The following is a 12,554-nucleotide window of genomic DNA, read 5'->3' on the forward strand; positions in this document are numbered from 1 at the left end:
ACCTCTCTACTCTTTATTGTTCTGTTGTTGGCTGCAGATTCCTGTTGGCTCCCATGACAAAAGTCTGTATTCTCGTAATTGATGAGCAGCTTGGATCTTCCTCCACATCTGTACAGTTTGGATGGAGGAAGCTTTTCCCCAGCTTCATTGAAAGGAGGATATATTCTGCTTGGCTTCAGTTTACTTGAATTCACTGTTTTTAAGTTTTTGCACCTCAAGCACACCGTCTTATCAGTGCTCAGTTTGGCATTCCTGTACCAATTCTTAGTGTATGAATCCTTGCACAATTGACTTGCAACATAATTTCTTACATTCTACATAATCGCACACTGTTAGTAGATGAAGCTTGCTACAGCCTCAGTGCAGGACTGAGTGTTGCAGGCTCAATCATCCAGATCAAAACTATGAAAATAAAAATCACCTGTCTGTGATGTATAAAAGAAAAACTCTTTCCCAGTTCTGCAACAGTATTCTTAAACATGAAGTTTGCGGTTAGCATACGTTTCGCTCCTCCTTTCATTTAAGTTTACAAGCAGCTGCAACTGCTTGCCAATTGACTTCAGGAGTTTATAAGTAGCTACAATTACCTGGATTGCCTATTTAGACCACTTACCACAGCGAGTACTTGAGCAGTGGCCCTGAAGGGACAGACCAGGTTCAATATAGCTCATCTTAGCAGCTGAACATCACAACTGTGTTTCACATTCCAGACTGTCTGTGACACCACAGGAGATTTGCTACTGGTAAAGGAAGGAAGGAAGAACGAAAAGAAGAAATTTGCGCAAAAAAAGATTTACTAGAATGATACCAGAACTGAGAGGTTATACCCATCGGGAAAGATTGAACAGGCTGGGGCTCTTTTCTCTAGAAAAGAGAAGACTGAGAGGTGATCTGATAGAGGTCTTCAAGATTATGAAAGGGTTTCGATAATGTAGATGTATAGATGTAGAGAAGATGTTTCCACTTGTGGGGGAGACCAGAACGAGGAGCCATAAATATAAGAGTCACTAATAAATCCAGTAGGGAATTCAGGAGAAACTTCTTTACCCAGAGCTTGGTGAGGATGTGGAACTCGCTACCACAGGGAGTAGTTGAGGCTATTAGCAGAGATGCATTCAAGGGGAAGCTAGATAAGCATATGAGGGAGAAAGGAACAGAAGGATATGCTGATGGGGTGAGATGAAGAGGGGTGGGAGGAGGCTCGTGTGGAGCAGAAACACTGGCACGGACTAATTGGACTAAATGGCCTGTTTGTGTGCTGTAAATACTTTGTAATACTTTGTAATCTCGGGTTGTCACAAAGTGCTTCACAACCAACAAATTACTTTTGAAATGTATTAAATGACCAATTCATCATTTTTGGTGGTGTGATTGAGTGAACAATATTGGGCAGGACACTGGGACAACTTCCTGCTCTATTTAGAAAAATAATTTAAGACTGAAAACCTGAAATACATGTAACCAATCAGAGAGCATAAGGTTTATTATGTTATTTATTCAAAATTACATTGCTGGGTCTCTCAGACTCCTGTTCTCACAGAGACTTTACTGCAAGACTTTTAGGGTTGATTAACGCTGGAAGTTTAGCATTGATTTGAAGCAGTTTCAGCTTTGCATCAATATTAAACTTGCATAGTCTACGTCTGGTGTTCAGGCCCAAACTGACTCTGAAGCAATGCAGTGTGAAATGTCCTTCTCCGGAGAGCTTCTGTTCCACTCCCGATTCAGGCTGCATTTACAGTAGAGGTGCGGCACGGTCCAGTGAAACTGCTTCACACCAATACCGTAGCTGTCATGTAAATTTACTCTTCGATATATCATCGAATAGAATCATAGCCATTCAGCCCATCATGCCTGCACCGGCTCTTTGAAAGAGCTATCCAATTAGTCCCACACCCCTGCTCTTTCAGCCCTGCAATTTTCTCATTTTTAAAGTATATATATATATATATATATCCAATTCCCTTTTGAAAGTTACTATTGAATCTGCTTCCACCACCTTTTCGGGCAGCGCATTCCAGATCACAACGCCTCACTGCCTTAACAAAAACTTCTCTCTTCTGCTCTGGATCTTAAATCTGTGTCCTCTAGTTATTGACCCTCCTGCCAATGGAAACAGTTTCTCCCGACCTACTCCATCATAACCATATAATTTTGAAAACCTTGATTAAATCTCCCCTTAACCTTCTCTGCTCGAAGGAGAATAGTCCCAGCTTCTCTAATCGATTAAAAAAAAATATATATATATATATTGCCTGGAGCCATGGGATCATCAGACAATTTTGGTTCCTCATTTGGTATTATATGCCCCCATATACAAATTTAGGATATATCTGATTTGCGTCAATGAAGTAATTCATTACTGTGGTAGGAAGCTGACTTTTTCTGAGAGCTGACTGTGTTCAAGCCCAACTTGTGCATGTAACTGATTTTAGGAAGTGCATAACTTAGAGATGTGTAAAGGATCTTCAGAGATACTGCTGATTGGATGCAGAATGCAAAATTTACAATTGGACACCAGACATAGTTTGAAAAATACAGCGCAATGTTTGCCTCCTGATGGCACACACAGGTTTTCATGTGTTAGTTTGCAAAAACCAAAGGGGTTGACCTTAAGCGCTGTACTCAGTAACAAAATCAAGCCCATGATGAAAGGCTTAGTCAATAGAATTGATGTAGAAAAATGATTACTGTAAGAATTGGTCTTTTCAGTGCTTTGACACACTATTTTTCCCATACAGCGCATTAATTATCGAGCTCTTACGAAAATAACCATCATCTGAAAAAAATGGGCCTTGAATTCTGTTTAAACGAAAGCGTCTTACTGTAATGTGAAGTTTTATATCCTGAAGGGGATTGCATTTGTTGAAATTTACAGCTTTCGGTCATTCACAGGGATACGGCTAACAGCACACACTTCAATGAGCATATCTGGAGAATCAGAGTGGAGAAAAAAAATCCTAGGCCATGCGTTTACTGTACATGTGTTAGTTATTGGCTGAAAGTTAATTATTTGTAACACGTCTCATACATGCATATCTCATTCAGCTTAACTCGGTGAAAGGGAGATCCAGTGTTGATGAATTTGTGGACTAGCACGAGATTTCTGTAACTTTTCAGCCAGGTTTCTGTCTCTTCCTGCATCAGGAGATGAGCATTTTATTTTTTAACCCTACCCTTGCATTCCTTTGCCTCCATGCTAAATTGCTTGATGGCTACAGCATTGCTTTTTTCTGTCATTTTTAATGGCATTTAACCCGTCACCCCTCTGAACACGGACATTTTTAAATGTGCTTGTTTTCGTTGTGATTTTATTACCATGCTGACGTATCAGTGTGTTTTTCTCTTTTTCCATTGCTTGGGTCTCGCTGCAACCTTTGTGGATAAGACTGGAGGCTCCACCTTTCCCACTTTTTCCACTATTTTGTCGTGACTTCTGCCCTGTTATACAGCTGATTTCAATGACTTACCAGTTGAAGGGTTCTGAACACGAAACTGCATCCAATTGTTCTTCTGTGCAGCTCACCTGAGGCTTCGGTGCATTGTGCCAGTGGGCACCACTTTGTTAACGACTTGAGAATTCTGCCCCCATAATGATGTAAAGGTTACTGTAAGACTGTAAATAAGATGCGAGGAGATAGTCTAACTGACTTCAGCTAGCAGAGTGGTGGTCTTAAAAATGTTAACGAGATTGCATCTAATTTTGAACAAAGTTTGAATGTGACAATGTTTATTGACAGATTGTTCAGGTGCGGTCTAGACAGCAAATCACCGATGGTATATAGCCGCCTTAAATGCCACACAAATTAATGGATCAGACCACATCTGTTATTCACTCAAACTCTTCTGGGGCAGGGACATTCACTGCGTCTACGTCCAAACCCCATGACTGGCTGGCATCTCCAAATGTAAATGCCAGTAACCCCTCTGGGGAAAATAAAGCTTCGTTTACACTGCAATATTGCGAGAATTGAATGAAATTGAAGTTTTTTTTTAAAGCTAACTTATTATGTACTTTACATTAAACAGACGATTGCCTATTTTAATTTTTCTGATGTGAAAGGATCTTTCATAGATTAACTCTTAAATGCTGAATAGGTGCACAATAATTACTGTATTTATATTGTTCATTGTGCTTATAATACTCATTTTCCAAGTCTGTGCAACAATGATTCTTTTTGATCAGCCACTCTACCAGCTTGTATTTTTTAATTATTTAAAAAGTGTATTTTTCTTAATTTGGAGTTCATTGTAAATGTCAGAAACAAATAGCATTCCACAGTTCAGCAAATCACACCTTTCCTGGCTTACTTTGTAGCATTCTTGTCAGAAAGTTGTTATTGCATGCTCCACTCCAGGACTCGCCTGGTTCCATTCTTACCTGTCCAGTCGTAGCCAGAGAACCACCTGCAATGGCTTCTCTTCCCGCTCCCGCACCATTGCCTCTGGTGTCCCCCCCACAAGGATCTATCCTCGGCCGCCACCTATTTCTCATCTACATGCTGCCCCTCGGCGACATCATCCGAAAACATAATGTCAGGTTCCACATGTACGCTGAATGACACCCAGCTCTAGCTCACCATTACCTCTCTCGATCCAAATTGTCAGACTGCTTGTCCGACATCTGGATGAGCAGAAACTTCCTCCAACTAAATATTGGGAAGACTGAAGCCATTGTCTTCGGTCCCCACCACAAACTCCGTTCCCTAGCCACCGACTCTATCCCTTTCCCTGGCAAATGTCTGAAGCTGAACCAGACTGTTCGGAACCTTGGTATCATATTTAACCCGGAGGTGAGCCTCTGACCACATATCTGCGCCATCACGAAGACTGCCTGTTTCCACCGCTGTAACCTCGCCTGTCTCTGCACCTGCCTCAGCTCATCTACTGCTGAAACTCTCATCCATACCTTTGTTACCTATAGACTTGACTATTCCAATGCTGTCTTGGCCGGCCTCCCATCTTCCACTCTCCGTAAACTTCAGCTCATCTAAAACTCTGCTGCCCGTGTCCTAACTCGCACCAAGACCCGTTCACCCATCACCCCTGTGCTCACTGACCTACATTGACTCCTGGTTAAGCAAAGCCTCAATTTTAAAATTCTCATCCTTGTTTTCAAATCCCTCCATAGCCTCGCCCCTCCCCATCTCTGTAATCTCCTCTAGACCTACAACTCTGAGATATCTGCAATTCTGGCCTCTTGGGCATCCCCGATTTTAATCGCTCTACCATTGACGGCTGTGCTTTCAGCTGCTGAGGCCCGAAGCTCTGAAATTCCCTCCCTAAACCCTTCTGCCTCTCTACCTCTCACTTCTCCTTTAAGACACTCCTTAAAACCTACCTCTTTGACCTCACCTAATACCTCCTTATGTGGCTCAGTGTTAAGTTTTGTTTGATAACTACTCCTGTGAAACGCCTTGGGACATTTTACTATGTTAAAGGCGCTATATAAATTGCTGCTGTTGTTGTTGACTTGAATGTATAAACTGAGTCCACACTCAGTTGCAGTATCGAGGGAGTGCTGCATTGTTGAAGGTGGTGTCCCTCAAATGAAACATTAAATCGAGGCCCTTTCTGCCTCTTCTGGTGGTTCAGGAGGACATTAGAGATCTGATGGTACTGCTTAAGGAGCCCGGCATACTCCCAGTGCCCCTGCCAACACTTCCCCATCGATCAACATTGAAAACAGATTAAATGGTCATTCATCGCATTGTTGTCGCAGAATCATTGTTGTATTTGCTGACACAATACTCATTGATCTTCTGTTAAGCCCTTTAAGAGGTTTCAAAGAGATAAGGTGCTATAAAAAAAAATTATAAACGTTGTGCATATCACATTATGAAAAAGGAAGTTTTGTCGGAAGTAAGGTAAATGCCATGGAATAGATACTTAAGATCTATTCCTGGTGCAAAGTACAGTATGATTTGGCCTAAAGCAGAATTATAGAGCAATGAAATGAGCAGGGTACATTACATTTCAGTATATGGGTGCTTCCAATAGGCCCAGTCTTCGATTTGATGATGTGTGGAATGATATCAAACTTGGTTTCCTTTTCTCTTGCAGAGCTCTCAGAAATAGAACCAAATGTTTTCCTTCGACCTTTCCTGGAGGTGATCAGGTCAGAAGATACAACTGGACCCATCACTGGGTTGGCACTAACATCCGTTAACAAGTTCCTGTCGTACGGATTGATCGGTAAGTGTATTTTCTTAATTGTAAAATGCTCTGCTGCTGAGGTATAACCATCACTACTAAATATTTGAGCAGAAACCGTCCTTCAGTTCTTCAAGGGATCTTACCATCCTCAATTTCTGAGGCTAATCACGAAAATATGTTTTAATTTGTAATTATCAGCTTGTATTTTGAAGATAAGGTCCAAGCTCTGGTAGGATTCCTTTTGACAAAACAACATTTATTTCTGGCCAGCTCTTTAAAAATGCCTCTAACCTTTAATGATGAGAGGTTGCAGTATTTTTATACTCACTCTTTCATTGAACATTGTTGCTATTGTGCAGCTAGCCAGTTTCCAAATCATTACTTGAAAATTTTCTCAGAAGCTTTTGAACCTTTTAATGGCAGTGAATAATTCTGTCCGTCCTTTTCAAGTTCAGAACAGTATACTGTACTCCGGACAAGAGGATCTCTGCAGTTATTGACCATGAGAGTGGCCTATTGTGACTCTGTCTCTGATGTTGCCCTTCCCACCATGTGTAGACATTTCTGGCCTTCTCTCCCAGATGGCAGAACTAAGATGAGCAAGTTGCTGGTGTTGGGATTTTAGTTGTGAGCCCAGGGCACTTCGTTATTCGATAGCAAAATACTGCAGATGCTGGAAATCCGAAATAACAACAGAAAATGCTGAAAAACTCTGCAGGCCAGGCAACATCCGTGGAGAGAAAATAGAGCCGACGTTTCGGGGCAAACCCTTTGTCTTGATCAAGGGTTTTCCCCGAAACGTTGACTCTATTTTCTCTCCACGGATGTTGCCTGGCTGCCTGAGTTTTTCAGCATTTTCTGTTATTTCGTACTTCCTTATTCCATTTTTACCTAGTTCTTTAGTTCTTCTTACTGCCACTTTCAGCTGAGTGGTCTGGACGTTGTGCTTCTCCATAGTCAATAGTCAATAACTGCTGGTCCAACATTTCCTGACCAGATGATGTTTAAAATAGACATGATTGCCAGAAAAAATACATGCATACTATTACTATTGCTCGATAATTGAGATAATTTCCTAGTTTTTTTTTTTAAAAGGAAGTTTTGTTTTGTTTCTATGTGGGTAGGGGTCATCTTTACCACTATCTGATTTATAGTTTTAAAAAGTCCTGAAACAAATGGGACATTAGTGCTTTGACATAGAGCACAGAGGTTTCCTCAGCATTTTAGGTAGCTTGATGATGTTCGTAGCTTAGACCATGGGTCAGATGGAAGATGAACTACTTATACTATTCAATAACTCTCCATCATACCTTCCACTTTCTGGAGGGGAGGGTAGTGGGAAACTTCACATTTATGATATTGAATTATGTGTTTTTCTTTCCCTAAATGTTTTAGTGTGGATTTTAATTGTCAAAAAATGCTTTCAGTAAATTTGCACAAGGCTATTTCAATTTACAATGACATTTACTTGTCTGTGTGTGTTTTTCTTCTCATCACATTTTGAATCACTTTCACAACCCCCAGATGGGGATCAGCTGATTTGCTTTGGTTTCAGCAAAGGAAATTTGGATTTTCTGAACCTGCAATATATTAAATAAAAAAAAAATGTTTTTTAAAGGCACAGTGTGAGTAATCAGCTATTACAGGGCTGCATACAAGCAAAGCACCATTCACGGAAACCAGAAAGAGAATTTTGGGGAGAAGGGAAAAACCTAATTTGTTCACTGGGAAACCAGTGAAACACTCGGTTGGACGGCTTGGGTGATTGTACACAGAAGTTGAATATTTAAAAAATTTCCTGAAGAATTGCTGTCGTGGGAAGCCGACACTACGATTTCATGGTACGACTTGCTGCGGCAGCTGTAGAGAGGTAGAATAGGACAATACTGTGTTCGAATGTACAAAAATGAAGGACAGGATAAGATCAGCTGGCCCATCCAACTAGCCACACTATTTTCTGGGCCAGGAAAAAGATCCTGAGAGAAATTTATCCAATACACTCTTGAGTGTTTGTCGTGGATTTGTGCGCATTGCACGAGTTGCCAACTTGTTCCATCGGTTGACTACTTTCTTTGAAAAGAGAAATACCTCCGACTCCTGATATCGCCTAACCTAGATCTGTGCTTGCATAACCCAGGCCTTCCCTTACCTATATAACGTAAATAGCTTAGCCACATGGATAGAATCTAATCCTTTCATTATTTTAAAGATACGCAGAATGCACAAGGAAGTTAAACATGCTGTGATGCCTGGTGCAGTGGGTGAGAAGGAAACGGTGATCTGAATTGGATCAAATGTATGCTTTTCTCCAAATTAATTTCAATTGGCCTAATTTGGAATTATAAAATTTTGATTCTGTACGCCTTTCTTGTAATAACCTACTTTTCGCAGAAAAAAACAAGCATCAATGACTATTATATAACTGTACATTCAGGCCAAAGTTGTTTTCAATATTTTTTTAGAACATTATAAACTTGTATCTTCCTGTAAAGCAGAATCCTCACTGGTTGAAAGGTGCACTCTCCCTGCAGACATTTTATTTTGTACTTTTGCTTGACGACTATGTACCGTATTTTATAAGAATCACTGTTTTGTACAGAAATGGGAATTTTTAAGAAGCACTGGGAAATCAAGTGAATTTTTTTTAAGTGAGACCCCCTGGAAAACTCTAGCATGTTCCTCAAAAATAGTAAAAGTACAAAGGAGCAGGAAGGTTTTATATTCGCTTGAATCCTCTCTTCAGTTTAAATTTGTCTGAAATACACAGTGGAATCTCCATGCATTGAAGTGAAGAGGCTGCCCAAAAGCCACAATATGTTGAGACTTGGAAATATTTGGATTTTTTGCTCCCTTTCTCCTCGTCTGACACGACTGATGTACCTGCGGTGGCCCAACTCTCCCGCAACAAGTGGGGCAATAGACCTCTTCATTATTCCCCAGCACTGGCCTGCTGTTCTCTCTAACTCCGACTCCCAGTCAGCATACCAAACAGTCAGCAGCAGAACGATAATTGCTCTCCCTACCTCTGCATTGGTTTGTTTGGATTTGGTGGGCCCCAGCAGCATTGGGGTCTCCGTGCTGCTCCCTCACTCGCCGAACCAACGAGTGGAGATACAGAATTAGTTTGATATATCTGAGAAAAATTCAACAACATTTTACTCGAGACTAGGAGCGAGCCAGAATTTCGGTTATATTGAGATATTCATATATATGTGCGTGTAATCAGCACTCGCACATCTCCCATGGCATTGCTCAAGTTGGAAGCGGGATGGTAAACTGTTTTATAATGAAAGGAGCATAATTTGTTGTTCTGCTGCCTTGCTGGCTCTGTGTTTAAGCTGACTTGCCCCTTTCAAGTTTAATTGTTGTAAATAAAGAAATCCTGCGATCAATCCGAGTTTAATTGCTTTTTAGGAGTGGAATTTTCAGATTGGAACGTGCATCAATTTCCAAGCAACAAGTACAACAAAGTGGCTATATCGCGTCTTCATTAATGTGCTCTCCAGCATTTGTCCCTCAAAATTCACTGTTAACTCTTCGTGCCATATTGGTGTTGAGAATGTAACTGTTGCTGAGAAATGTCTCGAGCTAAAATACTGATTGTAATTTTACTTGCGGTGGTTACTATACTACTTTTGTGGTGCCGTTTCAGCTTAATATGACTGAATATCTCCTTCTGATTGAGCCACACGGGGCTCGTTTGTTGAAGGATAATGTACAGTACAGTGCTGCCAGCCATCAGTAATCCCCTCCGAGGAATGTTGGTTGTGAAACCCAATTCCATCTTAGTGTGTGTGTGTGTGTATGTAAAAGTTTGGTTTATCTTTAATCTATATGCCTTTTTCTCCAATGTAGAAATTGAAATACTAGTTGAGTTCATCTTAAGGACATGAACTAAAAACAGGCTTCATTTACATTAATTATAATTAGAGTTTTGCAAGTAGATCTTGCATTCACGCCAGGGTAAAAATCTATATTTACTGAAAGAGTTAAATACTTTGTTTACATTTCTCATTTTTCTATTTTAAAATATAATGCTTTTTTATTGAGGCCTGCTATCTGAGACGCCATTGTGCTAAGGTGAAAGCAGTATTTGGGCATGATTTGAACGATTTGTTGGAGGGAGGGGCTAAGGCTTTGGTAAACAAATATGAGCAAATAATTGTTGCAGGCCAAGAAGTGGAAAGGAAATAATGTTCAGGATAAAGAGAGGATGTGATTATAGAAGGTGTTGCAACATTTCTATGCCAAGCCAAGGAGCATTGAAAATAAGCTATTGGTCTGAGAGGCATATGCAGCTTGTGAAACCTCTGACACTGGCAGAAACATGGCTCCAAACAGAAGACGGGCAAGAGGTGAAACAGAGAAGTGCAGAATGAGAGAATCGCTTTCTAGTGTCAAGAAAGAAGGACATTTTCTCGGATGATGTGCAAAGAAAATAATTCCTCCTAGAGGGAAAGAAAAAAGTAACCAGTCCATCTTAGAAAGAAGCTCAACCATTGCTTTAAAATGGTGTAACTCTGATTTCCTCACGGTGTGTGGTTGCAGCTTTCGTCCACATGAACACGGAGAGATGGTGAATGAGGGTTCTCGCCCCCACTTTGTGGGCACCTGTTCAAAATTCTGCTGGGTGATTTTTCTGATGGCTGTCTGTGGAAGTCCAGGCAGTCAACAGTTTGACCAATGAGAAGAACTAATTGTTGTTCACCGAAATCAAAGAAAAGTTTGTTAGACTGCCAAAAACTTGTGGGTTGCTTTATAGTTTCTAAAACCAAGGAAGCTTTTACACCATTTCGAGACCTCGGGGTTGTGAATGGTTGACCTTTTCCTACATTACAACAGTGACTACACTTCAAAAGTACATCATTGACTGTAAAGTGCTTTGGGGCGCCTTGCGGTTGTGAAAGGTGCTAGATAAATGTAAATTATTGTGTTCCTTGATCAGTGGAGAAAGTAAGATTCTCAGTAAATTTATTGCCATTGAGGTTTGCAGTGAAGTGTGAGTCCTTGTGTTAAAGCCCAAGTTCACTCTTCATATGCTGTGACCACTTCTTGGATCAACATTTGGGTGGTTCCATTCAAGACCATTGCAGCATTTTGGAGCAGTATACATTCTTTTGCTCAGCATTATTGCCTCCGCTTTATTTAGTTGATGACAAATGCTTTTCTCCAAGTTAGAATCGTTGAATCATAGAATGATACAGCACAGAAGGAGGCCATTCAGCCCATTGTGCTTGTGCCGGATCTTTGGTAGAGCTATCTAATTACAGGAAACTTTCTGGTATCCGGCACTGACTGGACCGAGCTGGTGCCGTACCATCAAAACTGCCGTAGAAACCAGCGCTAATGTTAAAACATACGGCGCTTTTGAGCTCCGTGTGAATCAACAAACTCCAACAGCTTCAAGAAAGTTGGCCGCAGCTTAAAAGCGTCTCTGTAGCTAAGCAACAGCTTCAGCTAGACCTTGCAGAACCTGACTAGAAAAAAAAAGCAACGAGAAGTAAAAAAACTTATAGGAAACGGCTCCTGAATTTTGCCGGTAGATAGAGCTTTCCGGACATTTAACCTCCGGTTAAACGAAAGTTTCCTGTAATCAACAGGAACGGTAGCATAGTGGCTATGTTACTGGTCTAGCCTGCACTAATGATCCAGAGATGTGAGTTCAAATCCCACCATGGTAGCTGGAGAATTTAAATTCAGTTAATTAACTAAATCTGGAATAAAAAGCTAGTATCAGTAATGGTGACAATGAAACTATTGTTTTGTCGTAAAAACCCATCTGGTTCACTAATACCCTTTAGGGAAGGAAATCTGCTGTCCTTACCTGGTCTGGCCTACATGTGACTCCAGACCCACATCAATATGGTTGATTCTTAACTTCCCTTTGAAATGGCCGAGCAAACCACTCCATTGTACATAAAACAATAATCAGAAAACCGGACGACCTTGGCACCGGCTTCGGACACGCCGGCACACACAGCCTGGTCGACCCTGCAAAGTCCTCCTCACCAACATCTGGGGACTTGTGCCAAAATTGGGAGAGCTGTCCCACAGACTAGTCAAGCAACAGCCAGACCTAGTCATACTCACAGAATCATACCTTTCAGCCAATGTCCCAGATTCCTCCATCACCATCCCTGGGTATGTCCTGTCCCACTGGCAGGGCAAACCTACCAGAGGTGGCAGCACAGTCAGGAGGGAGTGGCCCTGGGAATCCTCAACATTGACTCCGGACCCCATGAAGTCTCATGGCTTCTGGTCAAGCATGGGTAAGGAAACCTCCTGCTGATTACCACCAACCACCCTCCCTCAGCTGATGAATGTGGTACTCCTCCACGTTGAACACCACTTGGAATAAGCACTGAGGATAGCAAGGGCACAGAATGTGCTCTGGGTGG

The 12,554-nt window shown here is 41.3% G+C and overlaps 1 protein-coding gene across 9 annotated transcripts in view; it reads left to right on the plus strand.

Moving 5' to 3' along the window:
• gbf1 (golgi brefeldin A resistant guanine nucleotide exchange factor 1) overlaps positions 1-12,554 on the plus strand; it is a 231,590-nt gene that overhangs the window by 92,870 nt on the left and 126,166 nt on the right. For all 9 annotated transcript variants that reach the window (XM_085970692.1, XM_085970688.1, XM_085970687.1 and 6 more), the window contains one exon: positions 6,064-6,195. In XM_085970692.1, the coding sequence (XP_085826818.1) occupies positions 6,064-6,195 (132 nt within the window). The remainder of the gene's footprint in view (positions 1-6,063; positions 6,196-12,554) is intronic.

The sequence above is a fragment of the Somniosus microcephalus genome, chromosome 29, assembly GCF_052327205.1.
Source record: "Somniosus microcephalus isolate GS21.2 chromosome 29, FLI_Smic_1.0, whole genome shotgun sequence".
NCBI lineage: Eukaryota > Metazoa > Chordata > Chondrichthyes > Squaliformes > Somniosidae > Somniosus > Somniosus microcephalus.